This window comes from Columba livia, chromosome 3, assembly GCF_036013475.1.
Source record: "Columba livia isolate bColLiv1 breed racing homer chromosome 3, bColLiv1.pat.W.v2, whole genome shotgun sequence".
NCBI classification, from domain to species: Eukaryota; Metazoa; Chordata; class Aves; order Columbiformes; family Columbidae; genus Columba; species Columba livia.
In genome coordinates this window covers 120490419-120507658 of record NC_088604.1, presented here as the reverse complement: position 1 = coordinate 120507658, position 17240 = coordinate 120490419, and the positions used below count along the sequence as shown (strand labels likewise).

The following is a 17240-nucleotide window of genomic DNA, read 5'->3' as shown; positions in this document are numbered from 1 at the left end:
CTCCTGGCTCATCCGCTGGTGCTCGCTTCCACTTAGTGCTTGCAACTAACAGACTGTGGAAGTTTTGTTTCATTTAAAATTACACCAATGGCACGGATTAGTTGAAGCACATATGTAACTTCAGGCAGTGGTGGTGCCCTTCACTGCTTACCTATGACCTCCTTCCAGTTTCTTTTTCCAAAGCAATTTGCAAAGGCATCAGCTTTCAAACTTAAAAAGTCTTTCCACGGTGCCAGGAAGCCTTTCCCTCACCCCTGCCTCAAATATACTCCTTCCGCACTCATCCTGTACTGAAGAGCACTGAGCACATTTTAAACGGGGATGTATCACCAGCAACAATCTGATCGCAGGCTTGGCTTTTGTATTTAAATATACACGTATATTAGTAAAAAATCTGATAATAGCTAATGTTTATGTGCAGTACATCACCGAAAACATTACCTTTCCCACATCTAAAAATGTACTTTGTATTCTAAAACTTAACAATACCCATTTTCTGCTTAACTTCTGAACTTCATTCCTTGTTTGGCCTTTGGTGTTGATCAGGATGATATAAGTCAAAGCTTCAGTAGAAATTCAGCTAAGTCGCAAAATGACATTGTCAGAATTAAAAGGTACTGGAAAGGGACAAGACAATAAATGAAGATTAATTTGCTCTTCTCAAGAGATGACACAAAATGTCTACAATATATTTTATTTGTGTGACAGGCAGTTAATTGCATTGTGTGTTCAGTTCCAAAAGATGTTAAAATGATGACGTGGTTGACCTTGACTGCATGACAAATGGATTTGTATTCATTCACATCTCACAGTATCTGGAGCCATTATCCAAACTTTAATGTTCATATACTGGAACAGAAAATACAGGCAGTCAAGCAGAGAGTGCTAGCAAATTGCTCCGCCTGCTAAGAGGGTATTTTGAAGCTGGTGGGTAGTAGAATTCCAACTGCAATTCAGAACCAGATTTGCGGAGTACCATCAAGCCCTCTAAAAGTTCCTCAAATCAAGACTCTGTTGGTTTGCGGTTTGGGGTTTTTTTGTACTAATCATTTGGGACAAAAATGGAGATGTGTGCTAACATGAACACAAGCCATTTACATTTATCATTCATTTTGTTTTCAACATTTTATATAAATGTGCAAAAAAAGTTAAGTACCGAAAAAAGGAATAAAACCAGCTTCAGTCGCAGGAAACTCTCCTCATAGAAAATGTAGATCTTTAAATTGTGTTAAATGGAATTATTTTTCCAAGTAAATTCTCAGGGTGTACTCAAAGCATAGTTGCTTGAGAAACTGGCAGCAGGAATGTTAGAGACTCAGCATTTCCCAGCACCGAGCCTTCTCTTTTTCTGTCAAAGGGGGATAATTGAACAGAAGTGTTTGGAGATTTAATCAGCTCTGACGTATTTTAAGACTTCAGTGTCGAAACATAACAGTTGTTATAAATTAACTCTTGAAGTCTTAGTGATCTTCACTGTACCATCACTTTGTCTTGTTATTGCCAATAACGTAAGACAATTCTGTCCCCTGTCAGGTTTGTCCATCCGAAGTGTCTGTTGGAAAGCGGACAGACTTTTAGCGGGGACACAGGACAGTGAAATATTTGAGGTGCTGGTGAGGGAGCGAGATAAACCCATGCTGATCATGCAGGGCCATTGCGAAGGGGAGCTCTGGGCCCTGGCCGTCCACTCCAAGAAGCCTTTAGCAGTCACAGGCAGTGATGATCGCTCTGTACGGTAAGCGTAGCTCTTACTTATTTATCCAGTTATTCATATACGCATTAATTTGTAATTTATTTTCTGGTATTGCATTAAGATATTTTTTTTCACGTTTTTCTTAGTGGCTTTGCATTTTCTCTTCAGCTCTCGCATTTGGGCTCCACACATAATGTAAAACTAATCAGAATTTGTGTTCAAAACACACTGGATTTATAGAGTCTGCTTCAGCTACTAATTCATTACCGCTCTGAACAGCAGGTGTAGGTGTCTAAATGGAGAATGGTCACCTGGTACTTCTGTTAATAATGTGCACCAAAGCTAAATACCTTAGACCAATGTTTTACGCAGCAGGTGTCTGCCTCAGAAAATCTGATCTAAATCCAATTCAGTTAAAATGCCAGAAGATGAGATTAACGAAAATGCACTAGTTTACCCCAGTGGAAAAGGTCTTTCAGATGTTTAATTGCAGTACTCGTGCCTCAAGCCTTTGTAGCAGAGGTTTCAAATTCTGTGCAAATATTTGGGGAAGTTGTCACAGAGTCAAGGATGTTTCTTTTCCTGTGCCTCTTAAGATGTATCAAATTGATAAGCCCCTGAAAAAACCCAAGCATTTTTAATATGCCTAGTAAGACTTTATAGTAAAGTTTGGAGGTTAGTCTCCTGCTATATATACAGCTTCTAATTTCTGCTCCTTCAGATTCCACATAGATCCACCCCTGCCTTGAAGCTTCCTAGTCAGCTGGGATTTTTTCCCCTTTCCTCTGTGTCTTTACTTGTGCTGTTTTCCTATTCCTACTGCCACTCATCTCTTTCTAACCATAATTAAAATCCAAATTGTGAAACTATCAGAAAGGTGGGTTGTTCCCTGCAGTATCTCCCTGTTTCCTATGCATCAGTATTCTTTCTTTCAGTTTATAAAACGCATGGATAGTCTCTTCTACTTGGGTTTGTGTGCAGAGTTTTCTGATGTCACAAATTGACACTGCCTGCATTCTGCCAGTTCTGGAAGGAGCTGCAAAGCTGGGATTAGCGTTGTACTGCCCTCAAGCTAATAAGCCATGCTAAGCCTTTGGTTTTATGATCTTGGACTCCTCTTTTGGGTAGCACAGTAACTCAGCTCTGGCCTGGAGCTGGATGACGTGCTGCTGGCTGCCCACCTATGGAACACGGCGAGCATGCTCTCTGTGCCATCATCAGCGGTACTCTTCTGATTATTGTCATCGGTACAGTTATTATTACACTAGTGATGCCTTTGCCATTCTAGAAAATGTGCATTTGTTAACTTTGCAGGTATTTTACTGCACTACATCACACATCATTGAGCTGGTTAGGCACTAGAGAATGTGGCATTTGAACTCTGGTTCAGACAGTGCTATTTTTTTATATACTAATGCTTCATGTGAGGTATTCCAGTGAGATATATCGATATTTTCAGTAAGATAAAACAGCACAAAAAAGGCTTTTCTTACAATTTTTTTCAATACTAAAATTGCATTGGCAGGAATGTTTCTTTATCACTGTTTACTTTATTGTGTACTTTGTCTTAGTATTTGGTTATCTTAGTATTTGTCTTAGTATTTGGTTATCACATTATTTTGAAAGAGTGGCGGTACAATAATTGGTTTACAAGTAAATTATGTAGTGGGCCAGATTATATTCTGGTGTTTAAGTGAGATGCCTAAATGAAAAGGGCCTCTGCAGAGTTAAGGGGCATACTCTAGCCTTCCCCTAGCACAGCCCAGAAAAGGCTCTAGCCCAATACAGATTTCCTGCGCTTTAAACTTCAAAAGCTTATGAGCTAGGAGAGCTGCCTGCGTCCTGTCTCTTACAGCAGGAACAGAGCATCGTTCTCACCTGAACACCAAGAGGCACATAGAATTATTTCTTGCATTCTTTTTGTAAGGTGGTGTTAGAACCTCCAGCTGCAGGATGTGTCTGCTATACCGCCTGTCTTCTTGCATCGTCTCTTTCTGGATTCCTGCCTTTGTAAGGAGGTTGATTAGAAACCTGGTTCTATATCAACCCGTTTGAATATTTGTATCTCTGGGTTTAGTGCGTAGCGTTGTTCTGCCAGCGAACGGCAGAGAACGTCAGTAAAGCTTCTGGCATCAGCGGTGGCGTTTTCTCCAAATGAAGCGGTTGTTACCGAGTCCCTTGGGAGGCTGTAATCAGGATAAATATATATGAACAAATAAAGAAACTCACCTGTCAGGCCTGCGACAGAAGAGACTGGAATATTGACTGATAAAATCACGTTTCATGAGCCCGATTGTGGTTTTTAAAATCAGTAATTTAAAGAAACGTAGGGAAGTTGCCAAAGAATGGTAAAAACATGTCTTTGCCTTACCTGAAAGTACATACACTTTTTGTATGGAAATAGTTTATTCATCTGGCTTTTCCAAAAGCAGCATGAAAAAGTATTTTGCCAGAAGAGATACTTTTTCTGTTTTCGTAAGCAAACCAGGCTTTTTTTGGTCAGTTGTGTATACCAATGCCTGTCTGTGTGCAAAAGGCTTTTTTTTTCTGTTATAAAATTAAAAGGCTCATACTTTGAATTACCCTTCCACTAATTTGATATTCTTTTTTAAGAAAATGGAATTATTCTGCTTGCACTGCCGTGTGTCGCAATTACACTTCTAAGGTATTAGTCAAAGTGATCCACGTGAAAGCAACATTCGGAAATCTTTCCCAGTCCTTTCTGGGTCGTTCTCCACTGTACTGGGCTCACGGCTGCGCCCTGGCAAAGCTGCTCGGAATCTTGTGTCTTGTCTGCTTCTGGTTTCTCTTTGAAAACAGCCTTAGCATCCCACCTCCTTCTACTTCACCAGGAAATGGTGCTTGCCATTTTTTCAGAGAAGCCTTTTCAGGTTCTTTCTCATCCTTGAATCCTCCCAGCCTAAGAGGAAACCAGCATCTTCTAGACTGATCCTAGTGACATGAACCTGACAATGCCCAAAGGGTTTCTTTCTCAATGCTAAATTTATCAAACCCTATATTTTCGCTCCTGTTCTGTACGTCAGGGCTGTATGTAAATGTTAGTGCTGGTGGACAGACACTTCCTTCTTTGCAGGCTGTATTCATATTCTCTTTATGCTGTTTCTTCTAGTGCCAACATGGTCCTTCAACATAACTTTTTCTCCTTCTTTGACATTTATCCTATGGATGTGTTTTTGGAAGCAATGCTATCCCTTCCGAGCCTTTGTTTCACTAAGGTATAAAAGTTAAACTCTTTTGGTCTTCTTTAATGTGATACAGTCTTCATTCTCTTAATCATCCTAATAATCCTTCACTGCATATGTTCCTGTTTTTATTCTGGTTTCTTGAGATAATTTGTAGAGCACATGCCAGATGAGCTCACTATGTGTTGTGTGCTATTGGTTTTGTGTCCCTCTGGGAACAGCACCCAGGATATATTTGAGGATCAAATCTTGTTCTTCCTGTCTGCAACTCACTCCCGGATCATCGTCATTCGATTACTGAAAAACAATGTGAGATCCTCCCCCTTCCTGCTGGTCCCACGTGTTTCAAGCGTAGGGCACAGTGCTAGCCGTAAGGCTCTGAAAATACGGCCTTTGCTTGAATTCCATTCCGTGTCTATTTGTTGCATCATCAAGAAACCTCTTTTTCTTCCAGGGTGATAAATCCAGCTCCGGGTTGAGTGTCCCCAGCTTGCTGTCCATAGCAAACTTCATGAGTGTTCTCATCTTTCGTGCTCGTGTCTTTAGGGAAAATATTAAATGTTACTATTCCAAAGATTGTACCAAGAAATCTTAGCAGCATCTTTCCTCCAGGCTAATTGTTCTTCCTGTAGAGCTTGCTGAAAAACTTCATCCAGCATCACTTTACGATTCTTGTACGACCTGACATTTTCTTGACTTTAGCCAATAATCATATATGCTACTATTCAAATATTTTCCTCAATATTTTATATATCTTTTACCCATGCGTTAGGTTTATAATGCTGTTCTCAAAATATAGATAGCTAGGTGCCCCCGACTGAATTTTTCTAACCCAAGAGGTATTTTATTCATTTTCTTCCATACTTCTATTTATTCTTTTCTTCAAGGTTTTTTTCTGAATCTTGCATACTAGTGAGATCTGATTAACCGGCTTGTAGTGATCTGGGAAACTCCCTCTTTTTCTTCTTCAAAATATACGTACATTATATTTTTCCATATTAAAACATAATTTTTGATTCTTTTTATTGAAAATGATGTAAATGAATGTATCAGCACACGCTTTGGTCTGTTAGATCATTCAGGGTTGTGACAAGAAATGCTTCCCCATGGTCGAAACATTCATGCCCTGTAAGTGTTGCTTTTGTTTCGGTGAACGTTTCAGTCTGAACCGCTTTGCCCCTCACTGGCTACAGAAAGTGCGTTTTTAAAATGATTCATCTAGGGGAATTCTGTTATACCAGACAAATAAAGTCCAAAGATAACACCAAATGATCGTGTATTTAGCTTCAGCCCGTTTTCTCTCTGCTGTCACAGATGTGTGTTCAGGTCTGAGGTGCCACCCTGGCTACAACTGGGACCAGTAAAGACTCCGTTAGTTTGAAAGAAACGTGAACCTAGAGCTTCACCTGAAGGTGTCTGAAAGCTCCACTTGATGTTATTTGCCAAGACATGCAGTGTCACTGTTGGGAAATGGTGTGTCCGTGCATTGATTCAGGTGGTCACTGTACACACCCTTTCTCTTCCAGATTGATAAGCAGTTTTGAGTTTTTAAAAATTGGATTTCTGTAAATCTATAAGGTCATCTGTGAAATCATCTTCATTCCATGGCTGGAAAGGAACTCAATACGTTATAAAATCTTAATATAACGTGTGCATGCAAATGGACCTTTACCAATTAAGTTGGACTTTTGGTTTTACTCTAGATGACATTGAAATATTGTGCAGTCAAGACAAATCTGCTGCTGCTTTTGATTTCTTTTGATGCAGATTATGGAGCCTTGCTGACCATGCCCTGATAGCTCGGTGTAATATGGAAGAAGCCGTGCGGAGCGTGGCTTTCAGTCCCGATGGGTCGCAGTTGGCTCTCGGAATGAAGGATGGCTCCTTCATTGTTCTTCGAGTACGGTGAGAGAACTTTGCTTTAGTTTCTCACGTTATTAGGGCTTTTTGCCCTCAAGACCGTATTATGAAGTCTTTTATTCCTATAACAAGAAATAGTCATTGGGTATTTTATCAGAAACAAAGAGTGAAAAGTGAGCGTTTGCAAGATATATCTGAATTCTACTTTTCACATTAGATGATAAGCCTTTTCTTTTGCATGAATGCCTCAAATGCAGCAGGCATTTTCTGCCCAGAATAGTGGCATGGAAGACACACAAAAGCAAACAAAACATAAAATTTGCTATAGGCTGAAACAGCCTAACAAAATAACATGATTTCAAAACACATGAGCTATGTTAATTGATACTTGGAAGAGTTTACTACTTGCTTAACATTCACTCCGTATGTTTGGTAAGCATGTATTTAAAATACTTTGAACTACTGGCTGATAGGAGGTGCTTGTAAGCGATGGAAGATCTGTGAAAATCCCTGCAATGTACTGCTTTACTGACTTAACAAAACATAAGTGATCTGTTCGTGTTAGTTTAAAATTCTCAAAGACTAGTGTTTTGCTAAAGAAGTCGATCTTCTTTGTCTCGCACTAGTCTTGTCTTTGCTAATTTGCCTGGTAGCTAACAGGATTAATGAGTGAGCTGCTGCACCCTGATAATGATAAAGCTGGCATTATGATACATCAGAATTTTCCCAACAAAATTTCTGCTATTATTGACATTTTGGAGTTTCACCATCTTAAGAGAAACTTCTAACAGAATTATTCTGCAAGTTTTTGGAAGATCCTGATCCTCTGTTATACTGACCTTTCCATTCGTATCAGCATCTCCCAGATACCAGTTACGGACGATTCTCCTTTCAGGACTCTGCTTTTAACAGAACAGAACATCAGCATTTTAAAGATATATTAACATTTATTGGTTTTTAAATAAATTTGAGGATTTTCATCAATTTGATGCAAGAGGGGTATTTTTGTGAAATCTGCTTTTGTTGTGCAAATTATTCAGTGCATCGATCTTCATATTTGCCTTAAATATTTGCGGGCTGCATGTTCACGAGTTTGTAGTTCGCATTTTCACTCTCGCTCTTGCAGAGACATGACAGAGGTCGTTCACATTAAGGACCGAAAAGAAGTAATCCATGAAATGAAATTTTCGCCGGATGGCTCTTACCTCGCCGTGGGTTCTAACGACGGCCCGGTGGATATCTATGCGGTTGCTCAGCGATACAAAAAAATAGGAGAATGCAACAAATCTTCTAGTTTCATTACTCATATTGACTGGTCGGTGGATAGTAAATTCTTGCAAACCAACGATGGTGCGGGAGAGAGACTGTTCTACAAGATGCCGTGTAAGTTTGCAAGTGCTTATGTTATGGGCAAGTGAAGTTCAGTGTTGATTCGATCAGAACAACAAAAATACTATATATAAGTACAACATCTGCAAGCGGAGTTTCTTGACCAGAACTTACAGAAGTATCTAATGTACTTCCACAATGTGAGATTATACTAACATAAAGTAAAATGGTGAGTCTCTATAAAAGTAAAATTGCAAGTCTCTATAATTCATTGAGGTTAAAAGGCTGATCCCAGGAAGAATACCCAGATAAATGTGATGAAAAGAAATGGAGTTTGCTGAAAACCACATGATTAAATAGATTATTACCTTGCAAATTTTCAGCTGGGAAGCATCTAACTAGCAAAGAGGAGATCAAAGGAATTCACTGGGCCTCCTGGACCTGTGTGATAGGATCTGAAGTGAATGGAATTTGGCCCAAATATACAAACATTACGGATGTCAACTCTGTGGATGGAAATTACAACAGCTCAGTGCTCGTGACTGGAGATGATTTTGGACTGGTTAAATTATTCAGATTTCCATGCTTAAAGAAAGGTAAGATGGTATTTTGTATTTCTGGAGAATGCAATATTGACTTTGCTGCCATATCAGGGTATTTCACCATGCATAAAGCCAACAAAACTAAGAAAAACATTTTGGCTTTCCATGATCTTCTGTGTTTAATTTGATATCATATCAGTATATTTTCTGATAGTGAATTTGAATTTCTGTGTACAGTACGATACACAATATGTGTGTATAGTTCACATTAGCAGTGACGGCCATAAAGGTGTAAATGAAACCCTGTGTACATGGTACTTCTTGCCAAGATTTAAGTACTTTTCGGGAAGCTGAAACAAACATATAGTACGTTTTATTTTATGCCATTTATTTTTATATTGTAATTACTATTAGTATCAGAATATCAAGAAGCATTTAAGTATTTTTTTTAGTTTTCATAACAATGTTTAGACTGTGTTTCCATTAAGAACCTAACTTTACTAGTTACAATGTTGATTGTTTTCCTCTTACATACTAACTATTCTACTTGTGTTTTTTCTAGGAGCTAAATTTAGAAAATACGTTGGCCATTCAGCACATGTAACCAATGTCCGCTGGTCCCATGATTTTCAGTGGGTTTTAAGTACAGGAGGTGCTGATCACTCTGTTTTTCAGTGGCGATTTATTCCGGAAGGGATAACAAATGGCATCCTTGAAACATCTCCGCAAGGTAAAAATGGCATCTTCTGTAGTATTTACTAAATAAAATCAACCTAGAATGCAGCACTGGCAGGAAAGGTTTTATTGAATTAACAGGAAATATTCTTGTTATAATTCCCTGGAATTCTAGCATGTAATAATCAGCATGTTTGGGACATTTTATTTTTCATGGCCAACCATTTGTTTCTGGCAAGATGTGTTCAAAACTCTTTTGCAGTCTGCAATATTGTATGTTTAGGAATACACAAACAGTATTCATCGAGGTCTGTGAACAAAAGACATTTAGAGGGAGATTGCTAGATCAGATTACATTTCCAAAGGTATCGATCTAACTTCTGTTCTGAAGTGGGACTACACGTGTTGATTTGTTTCATTTTCTTTGCAATGCAGTTTCACATATGTATGTGATAGCTGTACTGTGTGATTTTTTTCTTACTGTATCCATGGTTCTGACAATATTCTAGAAAAGCCCTACGAGCTGATAGTGGTGGGTGTTGGAAATGGGATTCCCTTCAGCAAAAGGGCAAAACTTCGCTCCATACCTGCACAATGTGGTGAAATAGCTGTTACAGCACAGCTTTTTAAACAGGGCCAGGGATCACGCTGAAAGTTGTTATTTACCATTTCTGTGTGATTTCACTCCCAAGGCTGTTAAGAGAACGGTATTCTGTCAGGTGATGGAAATGTCCTGGTAACTGCACAGTTATTCTGCTTCCCTCTGCCGCCTTCCTGCCCCAGGCGTCGGAACCGGAGAACCAGAAATGAAACCGCACGCGTTCAGTCAGCACACAGGATTTCTATAAACTGCTTAGGCTTCCAAAGTTCTCGAATACCGCTTTGCCTGTAGTCTAAATTATGCAAAACCGCAACAGATTATTTTCTCGTGAATCGATGTGTTCAATGTATTGATTTATGATTTTTTATGCAGAGGGTGGTGTTGATTCCTACAGCGAAGAATCAGATTCGGATTTATCCGATGTGCCAGAGTTAGATTCTGACATTGAGCAGGAAGCTCAAATCAACTATGATCGCCAGGTGAGTGAAAATTAACACACTGTGCCAATTACCTGATAATTTATTGTGACTATTCAGTAAAGATAAGTAAGTTTGTGGCTAATTCAGCAGACTACTCTAAGAATGTTATTTTGACAGTATTCAGCGGATTATGCAACTAATATACATAAAACCAGAGTTTACTTTAGCTGGAGGTCAGAATTTAGAAGGGTTTGGGTGTGTATATTAAAAGCCCAAATTTAAACAAGGCTTTGTGAGAGCTTATTGCTGTTGCCCTTCCTTTGCAGTCCTATCAAATTTAGAATCCCATTTTGCAGAATACAGCTCACGGAGTTTTTGAGTGACTTCTGCATATTCAGACAGAATATTCTCTAATGAGTACGAAGCCTGGATAAATATATTTATTTGTGCCAGATTCTTCTTTTATTGCCAAGGACAACAAAGTCCAAGAATTAAAATTGCCCTAGTTTATGGGAACCAAGTAAAATTGGCCTTTAGTGATGACTTAATGCACTTAAGTTTTTGTTCTGTTTTCAGTACAACTATGTTCTGAGATAAATTACATTTAATACTTAAGGTCACTTTCATTCATATATACAAATATTTAGAAAACTGGAGATGTGCAATTAACTTTAATGATTATTTATCAGGTTTACAAAGAAGACCTACCTCAGCTGAAACAGCAAAGTAAAGAGAAGAACCATTCTGTGCCCTTCCTTAAGAGAGAGCGGGCGCCCGAGGACAGTTTGAAGTTGCAGTTTATACATGGGTAGAGTAATATTACATAATACTTGTTTTTCCTGATTGTGACCACATCCTAGCAATGTTAATCAATTCCTGTCAGAGCACTTAGCAAAGCATTTTTCAGTGCTTACCTATAATCAATTTGTTTGTCATTATTACTGTGGGCAATTTTTGGGATACCAGACAGAGATTTTCTTTTCTTTCAGTTGTGTTTGTGAAGGAACAAGAGAAGGTTATAATACTGTAGCCATATGAAAAATAATACATCAGTGTTGCATTTTATAAAATTACATTTTAAACTAACTGTTCACTACACCTGTTTCCTGGAGCAAAGGTTCTCTCTTAAGTTGATTGTGATAGCTGTGATTTAGAAAAATGCTTGATGGATTTCTGCTTTAATCCAATTCCCTGTAAAACTTATCTGGACACAATTCTATGTGAATTATATATTCTTTTTGTGGAATCAGTACTGAGTTAGGAGCAAAGTAAAGCATGAGAAGATTGATGAAGGCGCGGGCTCCTGGTGGGGATGGTCCCTGTGCCTGCGTGCTGTGGTAGCTGTGAGCTGAAGTTGATGCCGCAGCTGTACTTTATTCAAGTTAATGCACAAATTATTTGCACAATTTGTTACGCAGACTAGAATAGTTTTGAAACAGAATAGAACTTGTTTTGTATTTACTTCAGTTATAGAGGCTATGACTGTCGGAATAACTTGTTCTACACACAAAGCGGAGAAGTAGTGTATCATATTGCTGCTGTAGCTGTGGTGTACAACAGGCAACAGCACACTCAAAGGCTGTATCTCGGTCACGACGACGACATCCTCAGCCTGAGCATCCACCCAGTGAAAGACTACGTTGCTACTGGACAGGCGAGTATTCGGAAGTGATGATCATCACAAAACGTGGAAATAAATTCCCTTTACAATATAGAATTAGGAAAAATGTGGTTCTTTTTGTCCTTCAGTATAGTGTTTCCTCCTATGTGGGTGAGCTGTGTACTGTTTCCTATATCGCTGTCAAACTGCTGGGGAGTACTGACTGGAGACTGTTTGAGGTGATTGTTAAATCGTTCCTGTATAACACGAAAACTTCCAATCTTTTGCTGTGGCCTTGCAAAAAATCTTATATTCACTTTGAACTTGTGCTTTCATCTGTAAGGTGCAGAAGCTGTATTTTATTTACATCCTCAGAGGCTTGGGGGTTTCATTAGTCAATCTCAGTGGTTTTGTACTGTACTAGCATTCGAAAGCTGAAGGCTCCTTTACATTGGGCACTCTACTGATATCTGGTACTGAATATGATATATTCAATATATTCATATATTTTCATATATCACAATAAATTATGTCATTAATATGATACTGAATACCGATGTTTTACAGAATATCTACTGATATTTCTCTAAAAGGAAAACAGATCTTGAAAAAAGATCTAATAGGGCAAGTGGAAAAGTAGTTACCTCTGGAGTGTTTTGAAGATATGATAGTGCTGATTACTGATGTTGGAGTGCTTTGAACTTCTATGAGCAGGTATTCCAATTAACCCTGTCATTTAGGTTGGAAGAGATGCTGCTATCCATGTTTGGGACACACAGACACTGAAATGTCTGTCGTTGCTCAAAGGCCAGCATCAAAGAGGAGTGTGTGCACTGGATTTTTCAGGTAAGCCACAACTTATGTTTATCTAAACGATTACTTAAAAGTAATCCTTGTGATAACATTTTTAAAACAGGCAGAATGGTGACTTGAAGTGTTATAATGAGATGGAAATGTGATCTGTAGGCTCCTACAATCCTTCACATTTGCTGACAGTTTTGAGGGATTTTACAGAATATGTAAATATGACGAACAGTTTTCTGCTGTTTCTGCTGCTTGCCTTTCTGAGATGGATGGATGGCCTAAGTCGTCTCAGTTTTCAAAGGGTAGTTCCTATATTCAGCATTGAAAATTATCATCCATATGGTGGTGACTTACGTACTTTTGCGTTTTTATAAAAGTACTTTGGCCTTCATTCTCCCTTTTTCTATTTTTTAAAGGACATTACTTCAGCTGAACTGTCCTTTCCTTAATCTGATTTTTTTTTCAATTAAACATAATTCATTTCATATACTCCTCTCTAGAAATATGGTAAGAGTTCATTAGGACGTAGATCACATTTATGAGACAGGACTAGGAGAAAGAAGTTTTACTTCCACAAAGGTAAGTCTGTGGAACTGAGTTGTGTTCTGTTATCAGACAAGGAGCCTTGGTGTTCATCCAAGAGCTGGAATTCCAAGGTGAAACGGCTGATCCTCTGGGGCGTGTAACCTAACTCTGAAAGCAGATACGGTGCAGAAATCTGTACAAAAATATGGAAGTTCTTTGCGAAAGTAGTGACCACCGGCATCATTACGGTATTTCTCTGGGAGCTGATCCTGAGAATGCACACGTTGCGTTCCCAACTGGCTTTAATTACAGTTCTCAGTATATGGAGGAGCAGATAGCTGTGCAGATGCGCACCTTGGAGTGCTACTTTGGCCTTATGTAGGGAGTTTTCATTGTGTTAATAATCGTTATTTCTGAATTGGGTTCAGCTCATACTACTTGAAGCTTAAAGAACGAACCCAAGACTAGCAGCCTTTTTGGCTGGCAGCTGACTGTACGACCAGTTCTCTCTGTGCGTGCTCACTTCCTAAACCATTACTGAAACCCGTGTACACAGCGGGGTCACTTTTGTAGGACCGTTCCGATGATGTTGTGATATGAGAATTATAATTGCATTCCCACGGTGTTTGGTTGTGCCCTCTGGTGGCGAATTTAACATCTATATATTTGGGTAGTAATCAGACTCTATAGTCCATTAGCATTTTATCTCACTAAAACTGTTACAGAATAGTTCTTCCTGTCTCCATTTCAGCAGGTACAGACTTTAGTTATCTTGAGAGGTTGGGCATTTGACTGACTCGTTCAGTTCATTTGTCTAATTCTGTGTGTGGTCAGCTTCAGAACAGAAGTCCGTCAGTGAATCTGAACCCTCTCTCTCAAAGTATTAGTTCCTTTTTGTGCTTCATTTATAATACATCTTTTAAATTAAGTTTACGACAGATTTGTTGTGTTCATTACCTGTTCTGTTTTCATCTAAAGCCTTTAGCACCTTTAACAATAAGTATTGCTTCTCTACAGCTGATGGAAAATGCTTGGCATCGGTTGGGCTCGATGATAATCATGCCATTGTGTTTTGGGACTGGAAAAAGGGAGAAAAGCTGGCAACAACCAGGTAGGAACACATCTCTGGATAAAGGAGCCCTGTGATTACGTTTTTTTGAATAGCATCATCCACATCTATTACTTTGTTTACAGGGAAACCCAGAACACCCCTCTGAAAACAGAATGACGTTTCAGAGCAATATATCCAGATTGAAATCCTTTGGATCTACAGTTTAGTGTTGGGATATCCTGTGAACTGTTCCCTTGCCTTTCTGTTAGGATACCTACATTGAAATTATAGCTCATGTAATGATTTTCAAGTTAAGCTAATAGTTTCTCCCAAATTTATTTCCTGTTTCATGGCAGAAGTCACCAGAGGTGCCATATTTATGCATTAGATTATATGCTGCATTCTGTCAGTGTACATATGTAGATCACTTTTCCAAAAAGAAGTAAGTGTTCCCTCTAATACAAATAGATTTTTCAAGGTCTACTGCTTTTGCCTTTTCTGAGATATTTGCAGTTACCAACAGAAAGCTTGGCTAATAACCCTGGAGTGAAGAAGCTTTTGCAATCGCTTGAAGGGCCCCATGTTGGGAAGAGGACTGGATTACAGTTTACCTGTTACCCTTTTTCCTTTTAAAATATTGAATTGCAACATTTTCTTTATACTAAACTAGTTGTACATGTTAGAAGAATGAAACTGTTTGAGAACCTGGTTTCTGTTGAGCAAATCAAACATACTTCTGAGGTCAAGATACTAGAGTTGTGTAGAGTTCATGTGAGCATGGGCTTGCATAGTAGAAAGGCAAGGAGTTCATTTCATGTGCTGTCTGCAACCATCTAATGTCTAGCACTGGTCAGTAGAAACTATCAGCCGAACTGCAAAACAAAAGTGCCTGCAAAAGATAATTTACTTTTATTTAAGTATTACACTGTTATCACTATGATATGGTGACATGTTCCAGAAGATATAGGAAGATTTTTCTCCTGGCAGCACTAAGCGTTTTTTTTTATTAGGCAGCAAGATTTTAAGTCCTGTTTAAAATTTGTGATGTAGAGCTTGCTTAGCAACAGTGCTGTGTGTGGTGTAAAACGTGACATTTTCATTGCTTTCCAATCCTAGTTTTACTGTGTCCAGACAGATTGTGCTTCAGAGTCACAAATGAAGAACTACATTATCTATTCCCATAGAGACCTCTGAGCCTTTAAAAACAAGATAACGATGGGCTGGATGGCTCCCTGTCTCTTGTAGCTCACAGGAGATATCTAACATTCTTGTCAGTGTACAATACTATATGGACCCCATGTATCTACTATTATTGCTAACCTATTCTTTGGAAAATATGTAGGGTCCTTACAGAGAGCATAAAAATATAGTTTCTCTTCTAAAAAGTTCTAATTTCAATTATTGTTTCTATTTTAGCAGTCCCTAAAGGCAAGTCTCCTGTGCTGGTGAGCACAGTAGGACAAAAACCAAGGCAGGAGGGTTAACATCCCACTTTCAGACATGACCCTCAGGTAGCCTAGCGGGCAAGAGCAGAAGGACATCTGCTTACAGTCATAGAGACCCACAAGTATTCATCTGAAGGACTAAGCCTGAAAAATGAGGTGTACACCCACTGTGTACAAGCATTCATTATGTTTATTCTGTAGTTATTATTTCTTTTTGGTGAATATTCTTTTTGCTTAAACTTCTTGGGGTGATTTATTTCAGCATCACTTCTCAGTTTTGTTGTCGCAGTGTTCAGAATATACTCTTTCAGTTGCTCATTAGATATACAACTTGTTTGTCTGTCTTGGCTCTAGAATCTTCTGTCGAGTTTCATTAAAATCCTTATTGAGTAAGTGTACGCTTTTAGAATCAAACCATATCTGAGCTTCTTTCACTAGAATGGCTTCTCCTGCCTTTGCTGTTGCAGCGCTGGTCCTATGTGATGCCAGTGTTCTGAATTAGTGACTGCAATCCCTGAGGGAGCTGAGCGGGGGCATTGTCAGATTTATTTATTATACAGTCGCAATCAGTGACCATCGTGCTCTTCTCCTTTCTTCATCCTGTGAGGGCACACGTCCTGTGCCAGTCCCTCGCAGCACGAGGACACGCAAACTACACGGCCTTGTGGTGTGTTTGGAAAATGGGGGCAGGAAAGGAGGGTGGAAAGGTGGCTGTGGAGTCCAGATCCCATGTGCCAGCACTCGGTCCTGTCACACAGGTGACGTGCTCTTGTTTCACAGGGGCCACCCGCAGTGGGGTGCAGATAGCTTGGTTTGGCCTCGGGGCAGTACACTTTGCCTGTGTGATAGGTGCTTGGGGAAGCAGCAGCCTAAGCAGCCTGAGCTGAAAGGCCAGAGTTCGTTACAGCAAAGGAGAGGAACGGGAGAAGGGGAGTTGCGAGGTGTACTCCACATGGCTGAGGGGTAGAGGGCTGGCTTTTGTCTAGCCTGATCACCAAAGGAATCCTTGAAAGTTCATATTGGAAAGCTAGTGAAATAATTACTACTTTGCATCCAAGATTTTTTTTGCACTGGTGAAAATTAAATTTACACATTCCCATAAATACATACTCCAACAAGGATAATTTCAATTACCGAGATCTAAATTGGAAGGTTTCTATGCTGCCGAATGAACTATTTCCTAAATTCTGATTTTATAATTAGTTGTTTCTCTTCTCAAAGCCCAGTAGCTTAAAGACTTCCTTGTTTTCCTTGACAGAGGAGTTTAAATATTTATTGAGTTCTTATCCATTTAAATATTTAAGTTGCCCTTTATACAATGTCTTAATTGCATTGACCTTTGTTGCCTGCTTCTTCATTGTGACTTGAATGAACTGAAATTCAGTGGGAGACCATTTTTATTTGCCAGGTTTCTGCAGTCCAATTGCTATATGGTGTATGCTCCAGTATGTCCTGACACCCAAGGCTGAACGCGTGCAGATTAGAAGTCCAAC

At 39.1% G+C, this 17240-nt stretch overlaps 1 protein-coding gene across 4 annotated transcripts in view; it reads left to right on the top strand.

Annotated features, from left to right (window-relative positions):
* The window catches only part of EML6 (EMAP like 6), a 91464-nt gene that overhangs the window by 43860 nt on the left and 30364 nt on the right, over positions 1-17240 (top strand). For all 4 annotated transcript variants that reach the window (XM_065059953.1, XM_065059954.1, XM_065059955.1 and 1 more), the window contains 10 exons: positions 1534-1735; positions 6664-6801; positions 7883-8139; positions 8469-8681; positions 9190-9357; positions 10276-10382; positions 11012-11130; positions 11790-11976; positions 12663-12768; positions 14269-14362. In XM_065059953.1, coding sequence (XP_064916025.1) covers positions 1534-1735; positions 6664-6801; positions 7883-8139; positions 8469-8681; positions 9190-9357; positions 10276-10382; positions 11012-11130; positions 11790-11976; positions 12663-12768; positions 14269-14362 — 1591 coding nt within the window. The remainder of the gene's footprint in view (positions 1-1533; positions 1736-6663; positions 6802-7882; positions 8140-8468; positions 8682-9189; positions 9358-10275; positions 10383-11011; positions 11131-11789; positions 11977-12662; positions 12769-14268; positions 14363-17240) is intronic.